Source organism: Solanum tuberosum, unplaced genomic scaffold, assembly GCF_000226075.1.
Source record: "Solanum tuberosum cultivar DM 1-3 516 R44 unplaced genomic scaffold, SolTub_3.0 scf00424, whole genome shotgun sequence".
NCBI lineage: Eukaryota > Viridiplantae > Streptophyta > Magnoliopsida > Solanales > Solanaceae > Solanum > Solanum tuberosum.
In genome coordinates, this window is record NW_006239350.1 from 410,981 (window position 1) to 438,333 (window position 27,353).

Below are 27,353 nucleotides of genomic sequence, written 5' to 3' on the forward strand. Positions count from 1 at the left end.
AAAAATATATATACATATTACTTCCTTTTCCTCATTTTTGTCGTACTTTTCTTTTTAATTTGTTATAAAAAAATGTCTTCTTTCTTTTTTTGGCAATTCATTATTCTAATTTTCCACATAACACGTTATAGTTCAGAAGATAAAAGGCCGTATTTTGGTAGATTCTATCAATTTTAAGTTTAGAACCACAAAAGTAAATTTTTTTACTTATTTCTTATATTTTATGTAGAGTTAAAATCAGATAAACAAAATAAAATATCGAAAATATATTACTACTACTATAGTAGAAGAGAACTCTTGGAAAAGGTGCACAAAACAAACAATAACCCCACCCTCTTTTTTAATTTATTTATTTCAAATATATATATAAACCCTACCATGCATAGTTTGTTCATTTTTATTTTTTTTGTATTTGTGCCCCTCCAATCCAAGTGTCCATCGATCTCTATCCTCCAAAATTTGAAATGACTTTATCTTGAAGCATGTCGTTATTCCCCGCTTTCCTCTCTCCTTCCTCTCTTCAGAGTTGATCAAGGACAATTTCGGGTTAAAATTATAACGACAAAAAAAATAAAAAAAAATAATTATATATATATGGATCCGCCAAACTTCTAAAGGAGGGCAAAGTTAGATTTTTTCATAAAGTAAAAAGTAAAATTGAATTTTTTTAATAACTATTTGATATTCGATAATTATAGACATAATCAGTGGCGTAGCTAGAAATTTCACGAAGGGTGTCTTGGAATTGTACACAAATACATTTTTTCTTTTGGATGAATGAGTGCACTAGAAAATTTTAAAAATTAAACTACGTAACATACATGAAAAAATTGAAAAAAAGTATGTAATATACATGAAAAAATTTGAAAAAAAAGTATGTAATATACATGAAAAAAAATTTTAAAAAAGAGGAAAGGTGCACTAGAAATTTTAAAAAAGGGAAAACATTTGAAAAAAGAGAGGCTTAAAGCTGCTATTAGCGAGATTTGAACTCACAAACGCTTAAAGACTTGGCTCTTTCAAGGCACCTTAAACCACTAGGCTACAACATCTTGTTGTGTTAAGGGTGTCCAGAATATGTTATTTAACCATTTTGTATATTATTTTTACTTGTATATACGATATAATTGGACACCCTAAAGAGTATGTAGCTACGCCCCTGGACATAATCATAACTAATTCGAATCTACGCTACGCATAGTGTCCATTAGAGGGGGGGGGGGGGGATGCTTTCAATCAGGAATTTGTCTATTTTCAAGTCTCAAAGGATGAATTTTTCGAATGAAGAAATCTCATTCATTCCACTATTGGTGATTTTGTTCCCTTTCTATTTTGTCCACCAATAGTCCACTAAAAAAAAATACATAAATAAACGATCCTAATGTTTGGTTAAAAATCCAGTCAAACTTTTTCTGCGAAATTTCTTTTCAACCAAATGCCAAGAAAGAATAACTTCTTCAATATAGTTTTTCCATTTTTGCAAAAAAAATTGACTGAAAAAAACAACATTTTTAAACAATTTTTTTTTTTGAATTTTTGAACAATACTCCATGAATTCTAAATGCAATTCTTGGTGAGATTTTGCACATTTTCATAGATATATATACACATAAGTTATTATAAGTATAATAGTGACATGTGAACTAAACTTATCTATTATTTGAATTTTGAACCAATACCTAATAAACTCAAGAACCCTAAAGATTCACATAAAATAATATTAGTTGGTACAAAATTGACCCCATATCCAATACTCATTAGTATTGGAATTTTCAACATGTACATTGTTGATTGAACATATATAGAACATTCATGATAGATTAGAAATTTTGATTACATAGGTCATGTGGTATGATATTACATGGAAAAATTGTCATAACCAAATATAGAAAGATTAGGACAAAAGATTCTTCTTGTAAGATTCAAGAACAAGCTAGGGTTACAAAATAGTGTAAGCACAAGTAAATTATTGAGACCTTACAATACTTAAAGTGGTTAATTGATGTGTACATTTGTCATTGATGAAAAATTAGAGAGGAGGTTGTAAGTCTCTATCAACACCACCACAATTTTTTTTTAAATTTTTTTTGTTTGCCTAATATATTGCTTTCACATCACAACCTATTTTTCTTGTTTGAATATAAAATCCATTTGTATTGTTTGTAAAAAAATTCAGTACTTTTCACATTTCTATTCTTTCTCTACCTTAAATTACCATTTTCTTAGAATTGCGATTGTTTAATTTGGAATATGTTTTTGTTGGGGGAATGATAAAGTAAATAAAAATTTGTTCTTTCTAACAAATTTTAGATGAGAATAGTCGTCTCATACTTCAATATGATATCAGAGCAGGTCATGATATTTGAATTTCACCCTCGCTCATTATAAAAAAATAAATTCAACATGCTTGAATGACAAAAAAATATCAAATTTGTATGTGATCAGAGGAGGCATGTTTGAGGCATAATTAGTAAATAAATTGTATTATTTCCTTTCTTACTTAAGCTTTTAGATGAAATGGTCGTACACTTCTTAGGAAAAGGTAGTGGACTCACGAATAGGGACGGAACCAAGTATGTGCAAGGGGTTCATCCGAAACCTCTTCGGCGAAAATAACATTGTATATTCAAGATTAAAATTATTTTTTATGCATATATACAATCAATATTGAATTCTCTCACTTCTTTGCGTGTGTACTTTTTTATATTCGAACCACTTAACGAAAATTCTGATCCTGCTACTGCTTATGAATAGGTGAATGGAAAGAGAAGGTCGAATTTGAAACCTATATACACATATCGCAACATGAAGTTAAAATTAAGTGATGTATTACCAAATAAAAAAAAATGATTGATTCAATGAGATAGGTATAAATTTATAATTTGTACTTTTGTAGTCACTAACATTCAACTCAATCTCTATTTTTTTTTTTAAACATTATTAATTTTTCATTAATTGTAAAGTATTTAATTAGATAGTACTCTAATTAATAACTTATAAGATATATAACTAGACATGGAACATTAGGACCCATAGAAAATTGAATAATATTCGAATACAGCAAAGAGTGTCCCTTCCTTCTGTGCCAAAATTGGCCACAAACACATGCTGCCACAAATTAGTTGTTGATTTAACGATTCATCCATTTCTATCACTCTATCAAATTGATTGAATTCAACTTATATCTCTAAGCCTTCGAGATACGAATTCGATCAAACTCATTTTGTAATTTAAAAGGAAAAATATCTCGAACCTTATAATAAGTTTCAAAATCTAACTTTGCTTCTGAATAAGACTATTATCAATAAATAGTATAGTAGTATATATTTATAATTATTATTCTTGTGGTACTTTTCTCTCATACCCTATAAAGTAAGGGAGACTGACACTATGCTTTATAGAAAGCGAAATAGTGATAAGGAGTTGCGGAAAAGTCCCCGAAAAAAGGAAGCGACTTTTCCCGGAAGAGCAGAGGGGACAGTCTTTGGCCCAGGTAAAATAAAACCAGGCCTCCCCTTCCACCCAAGTGGACTATTCTCTCCTTATGGAGTCTAAGAAAAGAGAGATATCCTTGCGCAAGGCGAAAGATCGATGTCCTTCAGAATTCTAAAAAGATCAAGAATTGCGTGCCTTTAGAATTTTTCTCGGAAGAGCCAATTTTTTTAAATTTTTTTTTACCATTTACAAACAAGATAACTCCATTTTATTTTTTCAAAAAAATAGAAATTAATGGACCATAGATGTGACTCATTCTTTTATATTTTTTTCGTACCCTTCTTTTTTTTTGATAAATATGGAAGTGTCGTGGGGAGCTACATGCATGGGATTCCTTTTGCTTTTGTGGTATTTTTTTTCTTCTAAAAAGTTTTATTTATATATATATATATTAATGCATTCAAACGTATGTTTATGATGAGGGTATCATTGGCTGCCTAGTTTATTCATGAATATTGTGGGACTTGGAGTATCAAGAACTATTAGTCCTTAACTTTATTTCAAATTCAAATGTGTCTAGATAATTTTCAATTCTTAAAACAATTAGTGAAAATATGCGATATCATATGTACTTTAAAAGAGAAGTTAAATAAACTCTATGAATAATAGAGTGTATGTTGATCTTACTCTTATCTGACATGATATCAAAATAGAGCATCCATCACTAAATTTACTTTCACCATCCCGATATATATATTGTACAACTATATCTGAAATAAATGATGGAGATTGAGAAATATTTTGACGGTATTGGGACCCCTTTTCATGTACAAATTTTATTAATTATTTCAAAATAAATAAAATAAAGAATATTATATATATTTTTATTTTATTATATATATATAAGGCAAAGACAAGAGAAGGAAACATCACAGCATCACATGACTTTATTAGTTGGAAGTTTCAATAATCCCATTGGAAATAGGGTGGATCCATGTTCTTAGTTTTTGCTATCCTCATATACTTGAAATTTTTAAAAAAATTTAAAATTTTTTTTAATAATTTATATATGATATAATTAAATATTCACTAAATTAAATTAAATTATTTTATTTTATTTTAAAAAAAAAGTAAATGAATTTTTTGCCTCCACATGCCCCTCATATATAAGAGTTCTGATGTGTTCAGCTTAAAAAACTGATCCCATGTGCTTTCTCTTCTATGCTTCACACTCTTCTTTGAAAGCGATTTGTCAACTAATTGCTTTTTGTCGATTTTGATTTTTTATTCGATATTCGATATCTAATTATAATTTTTTTGATAAATTATTTATATATTAATCAAATTTCTTAACACGAATATAAAAGTTCAATCAAAACTAGTGACCAAGGAGTTATCGGTTGCTTAAGTGGAAAGCATCTATATAAACCGAATTAAGGGTGGTTAGCATGAATATTTTTTTCGAAAAATTATACCGTGGGATGAAAATAATTATATATATATATAGGTTAAAGACTATTTAGAGATATATATTTTAGTGAAATTTCTGCCTTCGTCACTGCTCTCAACCTTCAATTTTAAGATTGTGACTTTGAGTTATTAAGGAGCTAAAAGGTGAGAACTCATGGAAAAATTGAAAACAAAATTAAAGTTACTAAATTTTGCCTAATTTGTAATTAAAACTCTACCTCCGCCCAGTGGCGGAGCCAGGATTTAGATTGAGGGGTGTCAAAATATAAAGTAGTATGCACACAAAAAAGTTTTTACTAATAAAAGCAAAACATAATTACAACCGTACTCGACGCAATTTCATCTACTTGAAAATGTTTTACAATAGTAGCATTAGAAATATTAATAAATACATCTTTTTCTAAAAGTGTATTTTATTCTTTTAAAAAAACAAAATATTAAAGTAAACTTAATTTAAGTCAATGGTTTAAAAATTGGAGGAAAAAACGTTTAGCTGTCTAAAAACTAAAGACAAAAAAGTTACAGTTGTCTAAAAAGTTAAAAAGAAACGCTGAAAAGCCTTTAAAAAAAAATAGACTTCAGCAAGGTTCGAACTCCCAACGCCTAGGTCAATGACAAGGCGGAACTTTGTAGCCCCTGAACCGCTGAACCAACACTTCAACTTGGTTCAGGAGTGTCAATTCTAATATATATAGGTATAAAATCAGAATTTGACTTACCTATACAACGTAATTTTCCGATGAAGGGGTGTCGCTTGACACCCCTCGGGCAAGGGTAGCTCCGCCCCTGCGGCTCCGCCTCTATAAATAAATGAGCGACTAATCTAAATTCGTTTCGGCCACTAAGAAATTCCATTATAGGACGTAAACCGCTTCCTACAAAACGTAATCTTACTCTAAAAATTCGAGTACAAAAAATTTATTTAAAATTGAAAAAGTACTTATTACTTCACTATAAATATGTAGTGGTACTTGTTCTATTCTTTTTTTATTATTATTAAAAATGTGTAATGGTGGATTCGATTTATTTTTTTAATATACTGTAACGTTTTGATCGAGTTGGGCCACTTGAATTTGCCTATTGGGATTAAATATGTAAATGCATCTTCTAACTTCCTTATTATTATTATTTTTCCATTTTGGTAGATGCAGTTTTCATTATCTTAATTAATTTAATTTTAATACATAGCTACGAATTGTAAATATTGAAACTGTAGCTAAGGAGCGGCCTAAAGTTAGCTATTTCTGAAAATTGTCAGTTGTATATAACTTATAACTAGTAAGGTCATGAAAACTATATAGTCTATATATATAGGGACTACACACACAAAAAAAAGAAAAAAGGGAAAGATATATTCATAGTAATTATGTTGCTTAATTGAAAGACAGTACCCCCCCAAGAAATTGCATGGTAAAAGTTCAACAACACTATCATCATGAAGTTGCCAATTCAACCACTCACATAATTTCCAATCTTTTAGAACTATTATGTAACGGTATGGTTTAACTGTTAAGATATTGTCTGTTTTGGATCTAGATCATCGATATAAATTTATTCCTCGAGGTAATTTAATTAAACCCGTTCGAAGAATTGATTATGAACTCATTCTTATATATAAGGTCATTAACTTTTTTTTCTTTCATTGTGATGTGAGACACTCCTTCAGAGATTTGTTGTCTGTTATGAGCGTCACATATTTTTTGTGTGCAAAATCTTAAAGTCTATATGGACTTATCGATTATTGAATTGTGGGTGCATGATGTTCTATATAATCAGTAACACTAACCTGCCGTTCGAAAACAATCATTTTTCTTTAATGTTGTTGAATTATGTCCTTCTTTATACAATTGTAAATATTATATATAGTAGAGTATATTTTCATTTTTTTTTAAATGTGTAACAACTTAAATTATTTTATAGTAACTCTTGACCGTGAAGAGAAAAGGTGTATTGAGTGGAATTTGAAGGAAGGAAAGAGGTGCATATATTTGTATGGAATATAAGTATATAATATATAAACGTGTTATTTAATTTGGCCTCAACTGATAATTATGTTTTTCAATATTTTAGGTGTGCATAATATAGATACACGTGTTCTACGTGATATAATATGCATATGACGTTACATAAGATACGTGTGTCTAATTGTTCTACTTTACACAATTTTAAGTGTGTATTTATGCATATCCAAAATTGAAGAACATAAATATCAACTGAGACCAACTTAAAAGGCATATATTTATGTATTATACCTTGAATATAAGATAAATAACTTCAGACCATCATATTTGAAGTTATATCACAACTAGAAACAAAATAAGGGTGAATCAATGGAAATTTGTGTTATAAAACATACTTATTTCACTCATTTTCCATCGAACTAGTACACTCATAAAAATGCATGATGGAAAACATATTCTTATTAAAATATTGAGAAATTTCCTAAATTTTTTCGTGTGAAAATACTACTGTTCTTTTTCTCACTGATTCTATCAAAATATTTTTTTTAAATAGCCAATGAATATTTTTTAGTGATAAATTTTAATGGAAAGATAGTGATTCTTTTTTAGTAATGTATGTTGCGAACTTAAACAAGTTTAATAAACCATTATTCTTTCTACTGTTTTTATTTTGGAAAAAAAAATCTCTTGAAGTACTTCTGATGGAAATTAAAGAACAATTTCACTTGTCATTTATTTCAATAATTTTTTTTAATTGAAAATCAAATAGAAACATAAAAAAGTACAAAAACTGAACGTTGAACTTTAAATATTTTTCATTAGAACAACCTCACTTGCTTATAATTCGCTTTAAGATACTAATAATACCGTTTATTATTTTGTTAATGAATACCATTAAAAATGCTTAAGATTGATAGTCAGTGTATAGTTAAGTTAGATTCAATTTTTTGAGTGTATCATAATATATAGTCAGTGTATAACTCATGTATAGGTAAGCTATATTGTATACTTTCGGCAAGCTATATTGTATACTCAATATATACTTTCTATGATATATAAAGGTGGATCTAATATCTGAAGTTAATACACGATCTAAGCAAAAGCTACTAGATTCCCGTGAATCTCGTACTCTAGATCCGTCACTGTTGATATAGTGACATATAAGTTCAGGAAGCAAATGTTTATGTGAGAATTAATGAAACAATTCAAATTAACATTCAAAGTGTTAAATGTTAAGCCAACAAACTTCATTATACATTGATCTTTTGTTATAAAAATTACGAGTTACTTTTATCCAGTTAGCTAAAATATGGCAACGAAATTGACCAACAGGATGTGTCAAATTAGGCCTTGGGTCTAACTCACACCCCAAAAGCTAGCTCATAGAGACGAGGATTGTCCAGGCCGTACAAGGAGCTCAGGATTCCATTCAGGGGAAGAGAAGGCAGCCAACACAAGTATAACATCCGCTGCAAAACAAAAATGAATGAGAGTGGAAATGTACTAAACTCGCGTTTATTTCTTGGTCATTCAACTAATAGTTATTATCTCAGAAAGTCACTTTCTTTGTTGAATGAGAAAGACGACTTTCTGAAGTAATAACTATTAGTTGAATGATCATTTGACAGATGACAGATGAACATGGCAAGGATTAACATATATACCAGATAAGAGTCAAGGAGATGATATTCTATCCCAATCAGGAGGTTGTATAGTAACTGTGAACTCATCATTTGCCATATCTTCACGTTGCGTTGTTTGAATTTCCTCTGCTGAATTAGCAACAGACCAGCTGCACCAATTTACTTCAATGCTTTTTAGAGAAACAACGTCCTCAAAATGAGAAGGGATTTTCTCAAGCCTCTTACAGTTTGTTAAAACCAATCGTTCAAGACTAGGGAACGAATCCTCAGAAATCGACCATTGAGCAAAGTTGAGGCTGTCCAATTTTAAGTATTTGAGTTCAGGGAACTCTGTATCATTCACATTCCACTGAACTCCTTCAAATGCTTGGTTTAGTAACTTTAGAACCTCCAAGTATAACCAATGTTGATTGATTCCAAATCCAATACCTTAACAAGTTTGAAGCTGTCAAGGATGAAGGAGATATCACACGCCATTGTAGTATACTGATCATCACTGGTGGCATTGGCAACTTTTTAATTCTAAACTTTCCACATGACATGTTCAAAACTACAAGATTAAGTGACATTTTGGTACATTCTACGTATCTTTAGTTTAAAACCACAAGATTCAAAAGTCTTCTTTATTTTTCTGAAACTTCATATCAAGTCAAAACCAAACAAACAAATTGAAACAGAGTGAGTAGTATATATAGTTCTTTTGTACCTATAGATCCAGAGCAGAAAATTCTCCTGTTTGGCCTTCTCCAAGCAGAATTTGTGCAATAGATCATGAACACGACACATTTTCAACTTGCCATTGAACCTCTTCTCCATGTCCATGACTAGATTTCTACTAATAAGGTTTTTCAAGAAATCTTGTGCAACATCTTCTAGTCCTTTTTCCTTATTTTCAAGTACGAAACCTTCTGCCAACCATAACCTTGTCAATTTCGAGACGTGAATGCTTTTGCCCCTCAAAAATCCTCCAAAATACAAAAAGCAAGGCTTCAGATGATGTGGTAAATTCATGTAACTGAATCCAATTATCGACATGCTCTCTTCCAAGCTATCGATGTTCAGTGCATCTAGACTTTCTTCTACTTCTTTCCACAAATCTGCTTTGTTATTTTTCTCTTTCAGAACACCGGCTACTAGCACAATGAAGAGAGGCAATCCGCCACAACTTTTTGCTATCCGAAAGCCCACATCTCCAAGTTCAGATGGGCAGTTGTCTCCATGGAAAACCTTTTTCTGTAATAACTTCCAACTCTCATCATCTCTCAGTAAAGGAAGATCATGGGGATTACTTTCACATTTAGCATATTGCGCCACCTCAGAGAGCCGGGTAGTTAGGATTATTCTACTACCATTTTTAATACCCTGAAAGCACATATGTAAATAGTCCCATGCTTTTGTGTCCCATACATCATCAATGAGGATTAAGAATCTCTTCATCAACAAAACTTTTATTCCTTCATACAGTTCCATAGAACAAGAACACTCTCAAGCAAAGAATCTACGTACAAATGTCATCATCTCGGCAGTGATTCCGATAGTTGGTCTTAATGGCCTTGAATCTTTTATTCGCCTAGCAATGAACGCCGGCAGGGGCGTATCTAGAGGGGGTGCCGTGAACCCATGCTCCCCTCTCTAGATCATATATAGTAGTGTTATATGTTAAAAAAATATTTAAATATAGATATGTGAATCCACGTTCAAAGTATCATTTAATAATATGATGATGAAAGGATAGGGTGCACCTCTCTGAGTGATGATAGAAATTTAAATCTTATATCTATCTTTTGTTTTTGAGTAACACCTCTCCAAGTGGTTATCAATTATACTTTTGGCGTTTCAACTAATTTTTCTTTTGTTTTTTCTTAAATCTTTCAAAATTTTCAAGTGTGTTGCATTGAAAATTCTTAAAAAAAATTAGCACTATAATTTTTTTTTTATCTAATCAAATCAAATGTGTATATTAAAATTTAAAACTAGTAGTATTATATATTTTAGACCTATAATTTTTAAAATTTAATGGTTCATATTAAGAACCTAAAAGTCAAACTGATCAAATTTATATTTAAGAAGCATTTTTTGGTAATCGTGCACCCATCTTATCGAAATTCTGAATACGCCTCTGATTATTTACGCCAGGTTTAGTTTTTTCAGCACCTTTGAAGTCATTCTGATTGAGACCTTTGTCCGGCCTTCTTCATCCATGTGGCACCATATCTCATAAAAGTCATTCTCTTTTCTTTTTTTTCTTTAAGTTGAATATTCTTTTGTTTTACCACTAGATAGTGTCTAGCGGTCTTTTATTAAACATAAAAAATATCAATAGAGACAAGTACAAGCAAGGAGGGCTAGACCTTACCTTACTAATCCTAATGAAGTACCTAACAAGCATGAAGAAAATAAGAGCTAGAGAGAACTAAGTATTTTCTGATAATTACAGATAGGGGTGTTCACGGGTTGGTTTGGATCGGTTATTGGTCAAAACCAAAACCAAACCAACTTAATCGGTTTTAAAATTATCAAAACCAAACCAAACCAAATATAATATACATTTATCGGTTTGATTATTATCGGTTTCGGTTTGGTTTGGTTCGGTTATTCGGTTATTAACCATACACAAAAATAAAAGAAACAATTCAATTAAAATGTGAAAAAAGTGACAACAATCCATTCAAAACGAAAAATAGTTAGAATGACTTAAATTACTAAACTTTCAATCACTAAATTTACTATCAATAAAGCTTTAAAATTCACTATATTGGCCTAGAAGGAAGAGACAATAACATTTTCAGTCCCACAAAGAATTGACATAGACACTCATATACATGAAATCAATAAGATAAATGTTTCATCTTGGGCATTTTTGCTTTCAATAAGTAAATTATAAAGAAATTTTAATGAAAATATGTATAAGATCTTTAAAATTGTTTATAAAAATAATATATTAAGTATGTATATTAATAAAATATATGTATATAATTCATCGGTTCGGTTCGGTTATTTCTTCGGTTTTTTTCGAAATAAAATATATGTATATAATTCATCGGTTCGGTTTGGTTATTTCTTCGGTTTTTTCCGAATAAAACCATAACTAAACCAAATACTATCGGTTTTCAAAAATCTAAAACCAAACCAAACCAAACCCAAGTAAAATCGGTTTTATTTTATCGATTTGGTTTGGTTTTTATCCAAACCGTGAACACCCCTAATTACAGAGTTTGTAATACACTCCATGATGATATTACAAATGAGGATGCTTAAATAATGTAAAAATATGTCAATCAAGAAGAAAGTTGAGTTACCAACCTCAAACTTTCTATTACTAAAGCATGAATTAAAAAAGATTGATTGCCCATCAAAAGTAACTTGAAATGTTTTTCTCTTGTCTTCTTCTTCAAACCTATCCAACAACACTTGATGATTCATACCTTCTTTATGGATTTATTGGATCTAGTTGAACCTATTGATACTATCAAATGGTTTTGCTTTGCCTGTCGCATCGGTAGGTGCCTTGGAACAAACTCCTCAGTCATTTTACTGTCCCAACTATGTTGCCTTCCATATGTCTTCTTTTTGCTTTTGTTGCTTCCACTTCTTTGTTGCCTAGGTGATATATCCCATTCCCTAGCCACTCTATCAAAGCAAATGTCCAACATATTGTTTTTCTCATCTTCATTAAGAGAATCCTCACCCAAATCCACTCCATCTTCATCAAGAGAATCCTCACCCAAATCAATTGTATTTGACATTAAGGCACTTGACTCATTCTTCCTTGCAAGCACACATTTAGGAACAAATACAAGAGCTTCTGGACTTAATTTGCTATTTAAAGCAGGTGGTGAGACTTGTTTTTCTTGGATCAAATCGTGGTCATTCTCTGTTAACCTTACTTGCTTTCCAGTAGTCTTCAATAAAGCATCAAAGCTATTCGAATATAATAGGTCTCTTGAGGCATTACTAGTATCTTGCCTCTTCTCACTATCATAAAATTCCCAGTCGGACCTTTTTCACTACATGAAGAATTATTTTGACTAGTAGGGGAAAGACTCCGACTACTAGTTGATCTTTTGTGTGCAACCAGTGTCCAGTTTTTAGTTGGATTCTCGTTTTCAACTTGCAAAACATGCTGCCCAGAATTTTCAGCATCTTCAACATCAGATGTATCCATTATTTTTTGTCTTGAATCCATTAATTTTTGCCCTGAATCAACTCGCGGCGCTTCAACCCCAACTATTGGTGTTCCCCCTACATTTTTAGTTGCTTTAGACATCAAATTCAGCCCAACTTCTTTTGATTGCACCTCATTAGTAGCAGCCTATTGGTTATTGCAATCACTTTTGTTTTCAGTAGTTGTTTGAACACCAATATTACTTGTATCAACATCCATTGAGTTTACACGATTTTGCTTGAAAGTGGAAGCAACCAATTGTCGATCTAAAGAAGTAGATTTACTTTGATCGACATCTACAGTCTTTCTTTTTCATTTAATATCTCTCTCGCATCGCCTTGATACTTTTCACTATCGGTAGTACCTTTTAAAGCACCTTCAATGGTATCATCAATTTGTTTGTTATTTTGATTTCTTTTCGAAATTCAAACGACAACTATCTTCATCATGACCTTGGTGCTTACAATAATTGCAATACAAAGGTAGATTATCATATACTATCTCTTGAAAAACCTCAATCAACTTACCAGATTTTCCATCCACAAACTGCAACCTTATACGATTTGGGAGCTTTTCCATTAGATCAAGTATAAGCTTGACCCTAGCCGTGCTAGGTTTTGACTTGATTTGAGTAACTTTATCTATAGCTATTGATTTCCCAAATGCTGATGCTATAGACAATAGAGACTTCTTTGCAAACAAATTGTAACATCTCGCAACTAGATAGAACTAGAAGGAAGTTTAAAAATCTGGAAATAGTTACTTTTGGAAAGAATGAGGAAATCTGGAAAAATTTTAAGTAAGTTATAGTGAGTTTTTGGTCAACTTCAAATGGCCATAATTCCTAGCTCAGGATGAGTTAGGTGTGATTCCAGATATGGTTGGAAATCCCTTGGAATGATCTTTCCAGCGCCGCCAAGTTTGCGCGATTCCGAGTTCGTATGAGTGAGTTATGCCCTTTGGAAGTTGGGCTGTTGGATTAAGGAAATGTCCAATCCGGAATTTTAAAGGGTATTTTAGTCTTTTCATTGCCCTATTATTTTAATCCGTTTGTTAGGAGTTTAATATGGGTCAAATCAGATTTTAGTCAGTTTTTGAATTTGGGATTTTACACTAGGGCTAAGGAGAAAGGAGAAGAGAAAAGAAGAAGGAGAAAAAGGGCAGATTCATCAATATCGATCAAGAAAGTTGGTGTTTTCGCTAAGGGTTTACTTCTACCAGGTATGTGAGACTCTCATAACGTTGGGATCATTCTCCCACGTGCCGAGCATGATTATTTTAGTTGGATTCGTCCTAAAAGCATTTGAATATTGATGATCTTGATATCTATTCTTGAATTCATATATCGTTTTTGAATTTAACTGAGATGGGAAGTTTATGAGTTCGTTAGGTCGCATCATAGGGTCGTTTCGAGTTAGGTTCTTAGGTACTTTTGCTGGGTATCTGTATCTAAAAGTAATTTGAGAAAAAGGACCGAGTTTGAGTGAATTGGGGTTGGGAAACGAAAAAGAAATTTCGTAGGACGAAATTAGAGGGTGGCCGCGCGTCGCGCGCCTAGTGCCCAGATTTGAACATTTCAGCTTCGCATTGCGGAGCTGACACGAGGTGTTCTGCCTCAAAAGACGTTTTTGGAACCAAAATTAAATTATGCCTCTGCGTCGCGGACCCACCTTGGTATTTTTGATTTTCAGTTTTTTCTTATGTTTAGCAATCTCAAATCATTCCTAAATAACATGAGATCTTTCCAATCACAAATCAAAATCCTTGAATCCATAATTCAATTCAACGATAGTTGAGAGTCAAGTCAAGAGCAGTTAAGGTCAAAGTCAAGAGAAGTCAAGAGTCAAGTTAAGATAAGTTCTTATAGTTTCAAAAAAATGGAATCATCTCTTTCCCTAAACCTAATATCCTATTTTTCTTCTTCTCCTTTCTTATTAAGCAATTTCAAGATTAATCTCAAGTGAAATATAGATTTAGTTTTTTCTTCTCAATGCAAATAATGTTCAGAATGAAATCATCTGCTAAGATGCAAAATTGGTGCGGCTTATGTCAGATATTAGGCCTTATATAAAACTAATCGTTTAATGTGAATATGCCTATCTAGATTTTAAATTTTAGTTTCTGTTAAAAGTCTTGGCATTTCGGATTACTTCAATGAGCTTCTCTTACCTTACATGATGTACACTGGTGAGGATTACATTCACAGTTGCAAAATGTCAAAAAAGGGAAACTTATACTGAAAATATATAAGCACACTTGTATCAACTTATAGTGAAATTGATCTTGAAATTGCTTAATAAAAAAAGGGGAAGAAGAAAAATAAGATATTAGGTTTAGAGGGAGAAAGATGATTCAATTTTTTTTATTTTTAAATGGATCTTGTATTTGGGTTTGGGTTAAGGGATGTCAATATGGGGCAGATGGGGCAGGAGAAAGTTTGGTGGGTTGGAATTAAACTTTATCCAATAGAAAGACGTCACGTAATAATTATTAATAATAATAATTAAAAAATATAAGGTTGTTAATTTAAAGGGTGATAGTGGACCAAAAATATTGACTGAGGGGTATTTTTAGCCCAATAGGTGGATGAGGGGTATTTTTAAACCTTTTCGAGTAGTACAAGAGTATTTTTGGCCCTTTTCCGTATAAAAAATGACAATAATCAATTCTTCTACTTTGTGTTTTCTGACTTCATGAAATGAGACAAAATGGCATATTATAATTGATATTCCTCTATCTGTCATACATTATACCAATTCATTAGTCAGTCTACTCTTTTAGTCATTGTTTAATTTCTCTGCTATATTATTAGTAATTAATTAGTATGATCATCAAGAAATTATCTTTCACTAATCAAAAAGTCTTCTTCCTCTAAACACTCTTTTTTCAGTATACAAAAATAGCAAAATTACCAAAGGTGAGATTTAATTTTCTTTGATTGTCTATTTGAGCCTATTAATCTTAACTTATTTGTAAGACCCCCAATTTTATTTTGTTTCTTTAAAAAAAAAATCAGACTTTTTTTCTTAATTTAAGTGAATTAATTAAATGTCTGTTTATTGGCAGATTTGGTGATTCAACAAAGGACTTGAGCTTTACATCATATCAAAGTAAGTTCTATATAGTTGATACATACTTATTAGTTGGGATTATGTTTTAGACTTTTAGTCACGTTAGTACGTTTACTTAAGATCTTATGTTTTCTAGGAGTCTTTTAGTATCGTATGAGATTAATATGTCAGTAGAAAATATAAAAAAATTCTACTACTTATTACAATAATAACATATTCAGTGAAATCTCACAAGTGGTATCTGGGGAGGGTGTAGTCTACGCAGCCTTACCCGTACCTTATAAGGGTAGAGAGGTTGTTTCTGATAGACTCTTGGCTCAAGTAAAGCATATATCAAACACGTAGGAAAAGATAGTGAATACCAGTAGCAACAACAATTAATATGAAAACCGATAAAATCAAAGTTTATGTAGTTGTTGTAAAAAATTTCAGTACCTTCAGTTTGCATTTTAAGGCTCATTAGGCTATATTTATAAACCTGATTTAGTTTGATTATACTTTATAACTTTGTAATCTTAGTTTGGGAAACTGTAGGAATTCATTTTCGTGTTAATGATTTGGAAGGTTTCATTCTAGATTAAGTTTATGAATGCAAAAGGATAGGTAAAATTTCAAAACATGACAATCTAATATCTAGATATCATTTTGAATTTTGATAAAAATAAATTAATCAAGCACTTCATAGTGAGAAAAAATGGAGAGGATTATCCAAGACCATATAAGGTGACGTGACTCATCGGTCTCAGCTAATGTGGGACTTAACGGTCACTAATAATGAACGTCAAGTCTCGACATTTGTGATTGACATAAACTTTATGTCTGGTTTGAACTTCCAACATTTCTCTAATCAAAACACGCCCAAGTTCAGTTCTTAAGGGATCACAATCAGGGGGCGATGTAGAGGGGCAGGAACGAGTTCATTCGAACCCCTTGGCAAAAAATTACACTGTATATATAGGATATAACGTTTGTGTTTATGTACATATATAAATTTTGAATCCCCTGAACAACATGCAAAATGTTAGTTCAGCGGTCCAATGCATTCAAAATGCACCCCTGAATGAAAACTTTTATCCGCCACTGATCATAATATACTGAATAGCTACCAAAACATGTGACTAACGATACTATAGATGTAACCAAACAAGTCTTGCATATGTGCCCCTGAATTCTGGCTTATGAATGTCCTTGTTCGTAATCACCAGCTTATGATAAATAGATCTTGAGTAATTTCTTTACTTTTTCCTTGTGCTCCTTTTTGCTTACTGATAAATATGGTTAGAATTCTGTGATATGGTTAGAATTAGTAATTGTAAATGATGGTGCTTTATTTATGGTGTCAAGTTCTAAAGATCTTTATTTATAACTTGCAGGATTATATTACTAATCGAGAATTTAAGATGGCTGCAGATTCTTGCAATGCAGTTATAAAAGGTATAGACTCTGTGAAGAGTAGACATTTGGGAAATTCGGTGAATAATGAATTGGAGGGTGCTAAGAAACAGCTAGAGTTTGTAGCTGAATTTCTCAAGCAATTGGAGAAACGTACCCCCGAGAATAGGCTTTCTGCACAAATTGAGTCCTTATTTGAAGAAGCTCACAATGACTTTTATGAGATATGGTGCCATATGAATAATGAAGGCCGGACAAAGGTCACAATCAGAATGATTTCAAAGGTGCTGAAAAAACTAAAACCGGCGTTTATTGCTAGGCGAATCAAAGATTCAAAGCCATTGAGATCAACTATTGGAATTACTGTCGAGATGATGACATTTGTAGATTCTTTGCTTGAGAGTGTTCTGGTTCTATGGAACTGTATGAAGGATTTTATCACCCCTCGCATCACTAAAGTCGAAGTGCTTGAAAAGAAGCTGATATCTCTGAGATTCCTCATTTTTACTGCATATTCTTGCGTTTATGAGGACGAGACAACGATGAGTGATCTCTTCACCCATGCTGAGGATGTAGCTTACACTGCTGCACACTTATCTTTCTTATATTTGGACCCGGAAAGTGTGGTGCATTCTGAGTTCTCTAAGCTGTTGGAAACAGTAAGTCCTTTTGGACCAGAATTGAGACAGATTTATACGTGTGTCCTAAAATGCCGGTCAAATTTATCAGGATCAAAAACTCCAATGATAGCTCATGAAGTTGTGGAAGGTTTTCTTTGTTCTCTCCGAGAGGACCTAGAAGAACTGCTAAGTCGTGACGACAGCTTGAAAGTGGCCTTTGATGATCATATGCAATGGCTCCAACAAGGATTGGTTTACCTTGGTACTTTTCTTCTGAACTTGCCAACACCATGCACTGAGGACCAAAAGCGATTTTCTCTTCTATCACATATTGAAGATGTGGCTAGTGAGGCGGCAATTCTGATCTACACCTTGTATGATGAGGATGTGGACAAGACTACTCATTTTCCTTTGCAAGTGAAGTTTAATCATGTCAAGATAGAGGGTGAGATGATTAAGCTGCATGAAACAACCGCGGTGGATTCTTTGAAGGATCTGATTGATGAAGTTCAACAAGAGCTGATGTTCTTGAGAACTTTTCTCATGGATTCTTTGCAGCAGTGCATAGAGCAAGCTAAGATAACTGATGTCTTGTCACTGGTTCTATATGTAACCACCGAAGCAGGATCTGTAGTTAATTCTCTTTCAAATGATTTGGAGCAAGAAGATTTGGTCAGGGAAATGGATATTGCATATTGTCAATTGATTCTTAAGTTTAAATTTGTCAATGCAGTAATCAGACAAACGTGTCCCGTCATTTTTGATTCATCGGAATCAAACCATCCTATGAGAAAGCTTCTGGACTTTCTTCCTATTAACTTTGATGTCATTGATTCATATTTCAGCATGCTAAAATCCTCAAAGACATCATCCTTTGGTAGCCCGAAGATTGGTGAGGTTTTGATGGGGTTTCTTGAATATATTCTCGATCATCTCCAAGAGCTGCTGAATGATGAAGGCAGTTTGATTGTTGCTGCTACAAATGAGGTGAAAAAGTTCTACCAGGGATTGTTGCTTCTAGTAACGTTTTTCATTGACACCTCGATCCAGTACACTGAATGTGAGAGACAAAATTATCTCTTGACTGAAATTGAAACAATAGTGATTGAGGCTGAATCTGTTGTCAATTCATTGTTTAAGACTACTGAAGTAGAGCATGTGCTTTTCCGTTTGCAAGTTAAGCTTAATCTTATCAAGGTAGAGAGCGGTTTGATTGAGCTACGGAAACATGAAGCCACTGTGATTTCTCCTTTGAAGGATCTAATTGTCAATGTCAAGGATGAGCTGATATTCTGGAGAAGTTTTCTCATGGATTCATTGGAGCAGACCAAAGGGAAAACTAAAATTACCATGCCTTTTTCCGTGCAAATAAAGCTTAACCATATAAAGGTAGAGAGCAGTTTGATTGAGCTACTAAAACATGGCGCCAACATGATAGCTCCTTTGAAATGTCTGATTAAAGATGTGCAGGAAGAGCTGATATTCTTGAGAACTTTTCTCATGGATTCATTGGAGCAGTGCGTAGAGCAAACTCAAATAAGTGATGTTTTGACCATGGTTCAATCTGTGACCACTGGAGCAGGATTGCTTATTAGCTCTCGTTACTTCAATTCAAATCAAGGAGACTTGGACGGAGAAATCAATCTCTTGCATTTCGCATTGCTTCTTATGTTCAAGTTCATTAAGGCAGTGATTAGACAGATGTGTCCCGTTATTTATGCATCCACGACAGTGATTGATCATCCTTTAATAAATCTGCTGAACTTTGTTCCTATCAACTTTGTGATTATTTATTCTTACTTTAGCATCCTCAAATCCACAAAGACAATATACTTGAGAAGCCCCAAGATGGATGACGTATTGATGGTGTTTCTTGACTATATTCTCAACAATCTCAGTGTACTACTGAAGGATGAAACCAATTTGTTTGTTACTGCTGCAAATGAGGTGAAAAGGTTTTACCAAGGGTTGTTGCTTATAGTAACATTTATTGCTGATCCCCCAAGTCAGTACATTGAATGTAAGAACAAAAATGACCTCTTGATGGAAATTGAAACTATCGCAATTGAGGCTGAATTTGCTGTCCGTTCATCTTATGAGGATCATTCAATGCTTTTACCTTTGCAACTGAAGCTCAATTGTGTTATGGCAGAGAGCAGTCTGACTAAGCTACTTAAACATACCGATATGGATCCTTTGAAGAATCTGATTGTCAATGTCAAGGAAGAGTTGATATTCTTGCGGACATTTTTCATGGATTCATTGGAGCAGTGCCAAGGGGAAACCAAGATAACTCTGCAATTTCCTTTGCAGGTGAAGCTTAATCATGTCAAGGTAGAGAGCAGCTTGATCGAGCTACAGATACATGACGCCACCTTGATGGCTCCTTTGAAGGATCTGCTTGACAATGTTAAGCTAGAGCTGATATTCTTGAGAGCTTTTCTCATGGATTGGTTTAACAAGTGCAAAGAGCAAACTAAGATAACTGATGTTCTGACCCTGGTACAATCTGTCACTACCGATACAGGATCACTCATTAATTTTCTTTCTCATAATTCAAAGCAAGGAAACTTGTTGTGGGAAATTAGTCTCCTGCATTTCGGATTGTTTCTTAAGTTTAAGTTCATCAAAAGAGTAATTGGACAGATGTGTCCCATTATTTCTGCATCATCAACTCCAAATGATGCTGAGATAAATCTGCTGGAGTTTATTCCGATTAACTTTGAGGTCATTCGTTCTTATTTCAGCAAGCTGAAATTCTCTAAGACATCATTCATAGGAATCCCAAGGATGGATGAGTTTTTGATGGAGTTCCTTGAATATATTCTAGACAATCTCCGCGAGTTACAAAAGGATGAAGCTGATTTGAGATTTCATGAGGTGAAAAAGTTTTACCAAGGGTTACTGCTCATAGAAACATTTCTTGCTGATCTCCCTGTTGAATGCAAGAAACAACAGGAGCTCCTGACAGAAATTGAAAATATCGCAATTGAGGCCGAAACTGCTGTCAGTTCCTGTTGTGAGAAGACTACTGAAGCAGACCATGTGCTATTTCCTTTGCAAGTGAAGCTTAATCATATCAAGGTAGAGAGAAGTTTGATTGAGCTAACAAAACATGAACACTTGGTAGCTCCTTTGAACGATATGATCGAGAATGTTAAGCAGGAGTTGATATTCTTGAGAAATTTTCTCATGGATTCATTGAATCAGTGCAACGAGCAAACAAAGACAACTGATGTTTTGTCCCTGATACAATCTGTTACCACCGAAGCAGGATCTGTCATCAATTCTCTCTCTCGTAATTCAAAGCAAGGAGGCTCAGCTAAGGAAATAAATCTCTCACATTTCCAATTGCTTCTTAAGTTTAACTTTATCAAGGCAGCAATTAGACAGATGTGTCCTATCGCTTCTGCATCGTCATCATCGAACCATCTCATTATGATAAATCTGCTGAACTTTTTTCCTTTTGACTTTGAGGTCATTGATTCATATTTCAGCATGGTTAAATCCTCAAAGACATCGTCCTTAGGTAGCTCGAAGATGGATGAGATTTTCATAGGGCTTCATGAGTACATCCTTGACAGCCTCAAAGTTTTACCAAATAATGAAACCAATGTTGTATTTACTGATAAAAGGAAAATGGTTTACCAAGGGTTGTTGCTCCTGGTAACATTTCTTGTTGATCCCCCAAATCAGTACATTGAATGCATACAGCAAAATGATCTCTTGACAGAAATTGAAACTATTGCACTCGAGGCTACAGATGTTATCCGTTCATCTTACAAGGATGTTGTAAATAGAAATGAAAGTAAGAAAGTCAATCTAGAGATCAAGCTTTTGACAGTGGCTTTCAAGCTTATCAAGTCTGAGGGAAACTTGACACATCTGCTAAAGCACAAAGCCACGTTGGAAGCTCAAATTATAGCTCTGATTGAAGATACTCATGAAGAGCTTGTTTTCCTCAGAGCTTTTTTTATAGATCTTCTCAGGCAACACAAAGAGCTTTACAAATTGCATGATCTTCTAGTGCATGCTGAAGTGACTACCCACAATGCAGTACTAATCAGTGGTTCTTGTTGTGAGGAAATGAGTCTTTCATTAGTTATGTTGCTACGTGAGATCAAGTCCGTCAAGGCAGAGGTAAGAAGCGTATGCTTTGAAGATTTGGATGCATCACCTTGCAACATGACTAAGACAAATGTAGAAGGCCTTGTCAAGTTTTTACTAAACAATCTGGACAGGGTGTTCACCTGTGATGCTGGTTCGATCCCTTTTATGAAGAATCAAATACCTGTCGTCCAAGAAAATCTGGTGTGTTTGGGCTCTTTCCTTGAACATATTGTACAGCACCGCGACATGCATAGGGAACTCAAGGACCTCATAGAACGTGTTCAAGAGGTCGTTAATAGTTCAAAGTATGTCATTTTCTTCTCTGTCAGTTGTGATAATCCTGTTTGGTATCACTTGTTATATCTTTATGATGTCAAACAAGTGCTTAAGTTTGTTGAAGAAGAGGTGAAAATGATTTGTTTTAAAGTCCCAGACTCTTCACTCTTTGGCTTCTCCAAGACCAGTGGATTAGGATTCCTCAATTGTTTTTTGGGCAAGTTGGATGAGCTGTTACATTCTAAGCTTGAGTTAATTACCGAATTGAAGCATCAGATCGGATCAGTCAAGGAAGAGTTGATACATCTAAGATCTTTTCTCAGTCATTTTTCAGAGAACAATGGTGAGCATGATGATGTTTATGGTCTTGTAACAAGTGTTACTGAAATGGCATACAAAAGTGAGTATGTTATCGACTCTTGTTTGTCGATTTCCTACCCACTCTGGTACAAAGTTCATTGGATTTCTGAAGTTGTCGAGAATATAAAGCTTCTTAATAAAGATGTTAGTGAGATATTTGGAAGAAAGCATATTGAAGTGACATTGCATAAAGTTGCAAAGACTTCCACTTATCTTATTGAGCCATCTTTATTAGCTAATACTCTGACAGAAAATAAAGAAATGGTGCTTTTCCAGGATGTGATGGAGAAAATAAAAAAGCAGCTACTTGGTGGATCGTCGCAGCTAGACGTTATCTCAATAGTAGGCATGCCTGGTTTGGGCAAGACTACTCTTGCCGAGCAGATTTACAATGATCCGATAGTTGCTGGTTACTTTGATGTTCATGGTAAGTGTCATGTGACTCAATCATATTCATGGAGAGAATTGTTGCTTACTCTTTTGAATGATGTTGAGCCTTCTGATCACATGAAGAAAGCAGATGATCAATTAGCTAAAGAGCTGCGTCAAGTTTTGTTGACGAAGAGATTCTTAATCCTCATTGATGATGTATGGGACACAAAAGCATGGGACTATTTACATATGTGCTTTCAGGGTATTAAAAATGGTAGTAGAATAATCCTAACTACCCGGCTCTCTGAGGTGGCGCAATATGCTAAATGTGAAAGTAATCCCCATGATCTTCCTTTACTGAGAGATGATGAGAGTTGGAAGTTATTACAGAAAAAGGTTTTCCATGGAGACAACTGCCCATCTGAACTTGGAGATGTGGGCTTTCGGATAGCAAAAAGTTGTGGCGGATTGCCTCTCTTCATTGTGCTAGTAGCCGGTGTTCTGAAAGAGAAAAATAACAAAGCAAATTTATGGAAAGAAGTAGAACAAAGTCTAGATGCACTGAACATCGGTAGCTTGGAAGAGAGCATGTCGATAATTGGATTCAGTTACATGAATTTACCACATCATCTGAAGCCTTGCTTTTTGTATTTTGGAGGATTTTTGAGGGGCAAAAGCATTCACGTCTCGAAATTGACAAGGTTATGGTTGGCAGAAGGTTTCGTACTTGAAAATAAGGAAAAAGGACTAGAAGATGTTGCACAAGATTTCTTGAAAAACCTTATTAGTAGAAATCTAGTCATGGACATGGAGAAGAGGTTCAATGGCAAGTTGAAAATGTGTCGTGTTCATGATCTATTGCACAAATTCTGCTTGGAGAAGGCCAAACAGGAGAATTTTCTGCTCTGGATCTATAGGTACAAAAGAACTATATATACTACTCACTCCGTTCAATTTGTTTGTCTGGTTTTGACTTGATATGAAGTTTCAAAAAAATAAAGAAGACTTTTGAATCTTGTGGTCTTAAACTAAAGATACGTAAAATGTACCAAAATGTCATTTTGTAGTTTTAAACATGTCATGTGGAAAGTTTAGAATTAAAAAGTTGCCAAAAAAGGAATGTAATCAAACAAATTGAAATGGAGGGAATTATATTATTGTAACAATCTTCATCCCAATTCTCACATTTTATGTTTCTTGTTTATCAGAGATGATGATGCGGATGCTCGTATCTATCCTGACAAGCCTGAAGAATATCGTTTGTCCATACATTCTTGCCGGGATGAGTTTGCTGAGTGGCGTCCACATTGCTCAAGTATCCGCTCTTTACTATTCAATGCCACCAGTGATGATCAGTATACTACAATGGCGCGTGATATCTCCTTCATCCTTAATAGCTTCAAACTTGTTAAGGTATTGGATTTGGAATCAATCAACATTGGTTATACTTTTCCAAGTGAAATAGTCTTTAATTCACATGAAGTACTTTGCTGCTCGGACTGGAGCAGATTCAATTCCTTCATCTATAGCTAAGCTTTGGAATCTTGAAACGCTCATTTTAAAAGGAATGCGAGGACAGGTAACATTACCATGCTCACTTTTGAATATGACTAAGTTGAGGCATATACATGTAAATGACCGTGCTTCATTTAATCTCGACAATATGAGTGAATCCCTTGCTAATTCACAGTTAGCTAACTTGCAAACCTTTTCCACTCCATACGTCTCTTATGGTGAAGACGCGGAGATTATATTGATAAAGATGCCAAATTTGACAAAGCTAAAATGTATAGTTGGTTGCTCAGGGAAATGGAGGGGAGAATGTGTTCTGATTCCTAGATTAGACTTTCTAAGTCGTCTCGAATCCCTTAATTTGTTTTCCAACAACTGTCCAGTTGAATGTCTACGAGGATTCAATTTCCCTTCGGAGCTAAGGGAGTTAACTTTGTCAAATTTTTGTCTACCTTGGAGCGAAATCTCAATCGTTGGAACATTGTGCAACTTGGAGGTTCTAAAGTTACTAAACAAAGCCTTTGAAGGAATTCAGTGGAATGTGAATGATACAGAGTTCCCTGAACTCAGATACTTAAAATTGGACAGCCTCAACTTTGCTCAATGGTCGATTTCTGAGGATTCGTTCCCTAGTCTTGAACGTTTGGTTTTAACAAACTGTAAGAGGCTTGAGAAAATCCCTTCTCATTTCGAGGACGTTGTTTCTCTAAAAAGCATTGAAGTAAATTGGTGCAGTTGGTCTGTTGCTAATTCAGCAGAGGAAATTCAAACAACGCAACGTGAAGATATGGCAAATGATGCGTTCACAGTTACTATACAACCTCCTGATTGGGATAGAATATCATCTCCTTGACTCTTATCTGGTATGTTAATCCTTACCATGTTCATTTGTCAGACGGTCATTCAACTAATAGTTATTACTTCAAAAAGTCGTCTTTCTTAGTTATTCCAATATTCTTTCAACAAAAAAAGTGACTTTCTGAGATAATAACTATTAGTTGAATGACCAACAAATCAACGCGAGGAGTACATTTCCACTCATTCATATTTGTTTTACAGCGGAACATGTTGATTTGTCAGTGTTATACTTGTGTTAGTTGCCTTCTCTTCCCCTGAATGGAATCCTGAGCTCCTTGTACGGCCTGGACAATCCTCCTCTCTATGAGCTAGCTTCTGGAGTGTGAGTTATACCCAAGGCCTAATTCCTGTTGGCCAATTTCGTTGTCATAATTTAGCTAACTGGATAAAACTAAGTCGTAATTTTTATAACAAAAGATCGATGTACAATAAAGTTTGTTGGCTTAACATTTTTAATTTGAATTGTTTCATTCTCACATAAACATTTGCTTCCTGAACTTATCTATCACTTTATCAACAGTGATGGATCTAGAGTACGATGTACATGAGGTTCACGGGAATCTAGTAGCTTTTGCTTAGATCGTGTATTAACTTCAGTTATTAGATCCGCCTTTATATATCAGACCATCTCCAACCCACCTCTATTTTACTCTCCATTCTCTATATTTGGAGAGTAAATTAGAGAATAGGCACTCCAACCCACCTCCAATCACTCTCTATTCTTCAAAATTAGAGAGTTGAATAGAAGTTCTTCAAATTTAGAGAACTACTATTCACACTCAGTATTTCACTTTTTCATTATTTTATTATTATTTATATTACTTTTTAATTAACATATTATTTTACATATAATTACATTAATAATATTTAATATTCATAATTCTTTTTAAACGTAATATAATATTTAAAAAAAATATTATTTAATATACACTACTTTTAATTTTAAATTAATAGTATTTTTTTAAAAATTCTAATTTTCGTCAATAATAAAATTTTATTTTATTATTAATTTTCATTATAAAGAATACACAAAATTTAAATGGCAAGATGAAAAATTTAATTTAAAAATACAATACATGATATGATAATTTAAATACAAGATAACAATACAATACATAACATAATAATTTAAATACAAAATAAAATACAATACATAACATAATAATTAATTTATCACAACAATAATTTAGTAATCCGGTAGGTCATTTCCAGATTTAGCACTATTCGGAAAAAAATTGGGTAGGCATAAAATCTCCGGTTTGAACAATTTTTAGCTAGACATAAAAAAAATTAAGGACAAAATGCTCATTTTGAACTCCGTAATGCATTAATAGAGCATTTATAGGAGCAACGTAGTAATTTTGAAAATTGAGTGTTTATGTATTTGTATGTCACTTTTATTTTAATTTGATGATATGATCCGAGTTATACGCCTCTCGTCGCCTACCCCAGTTAGCTATCTAACTACATCGTTGAGCGGGGATAAATAGACTAATTGGCGAGCATTTATATTTCATCTTATTTCGTAACCAAGCAAGGTGTTCGTCGTCACTCCTGAACACTAATCACCTCAATTTAATGGGTGGACCGAGCTCTCTATATTCTCTGGTCTATCTAACCTCTCATCTCCCGATTTTAAGATTAGACAATAGATTTATCTTATGGTGCGCAAGCATAAAATACTAAAACAAGAATATAAAAGTAACTTGTATTGACAACCGAAAATTAATTCAACAACCTCAAATAATCAACAATCAATTCGTAGCTACAGCCCCAGAACTAGGGCGTTTAGCTACTCATGCTATTAGAAAACAAGAAAATACAATAGTTCATGCAATTTCCGAAAAATAAAAGAGTTAAGGGATTAAAACCTATTACAAACTTGAATTATTGCTCTTGCACACTAAATCAAACATCCAACCCTAATTATGGAGCCCTAAGGGTCTATTTATAATGGTAGGAAAATTAGAGCCAAAGTCTATTACAATTAGGAATCTTTTTTTTAACACTTTTAAGTTGAAAAAGTCGGGATCCCCCTGGCGTGTCTCGCCTAGCATCGCGCCCAAACTTCACCTCTGAGGTTTCCATCATGGCGCGTCGCGCCTCTC

The 27,353-nt window shown here is 33.5% G+C and overlaps 2 protein-coding genes across 2 annotated transcripts; one reads left to right on the forward strand and one right to left on the reverse strand.

The window, feature by feature from the left end:
• Positions 1–8,540: 8,540 nt before the first annotated feature.
• LOC107058046 (late blight resistance protein R1-A-like) lies at positions 8,541–10,100 on the reverse strand. Its single transcript, XM_015303338.1, has 2 exons — positions 9,175–10,100; positions 8,541–8,938 (listed from the first exon to the last, which is right to left on the reverse strand). Exons 1-2 carry the CDS (start codon positions 9,977–9,979, stop codon positions 8,541–8,543), a joined length of 1,203 nt encoding a protein of 400 aa, XP_015158824.1. The 5' UTR covers positions 9,980–10,100.
• A 5,391-nt stretch (positions 10,101–15,491) lies between these two features.
• LOC102597503 (uncharacterized) lies at positions 15,492–25,716 on the forward strand. The gene is given in 6 exon segments (XM_015303346.1): positions 15,492–15,591; positions 15,741–15,784; positions 17,119–23,792; positions 24,084–24,338; positions 24,340–25,250; positions 25,447–25,716. Coding segments are annotated over 3 exon segments (7,803 nt in total). The 5' UTR covers positions 15,492–15,591; positions 15,741–15,784; positions 17,119–17,145; the 3' UTR covers positions 25,241–25,250; positions 25,447–25,716.
• Positions 25,717–27,353: the final 1,637 nt, after the last annotated feature.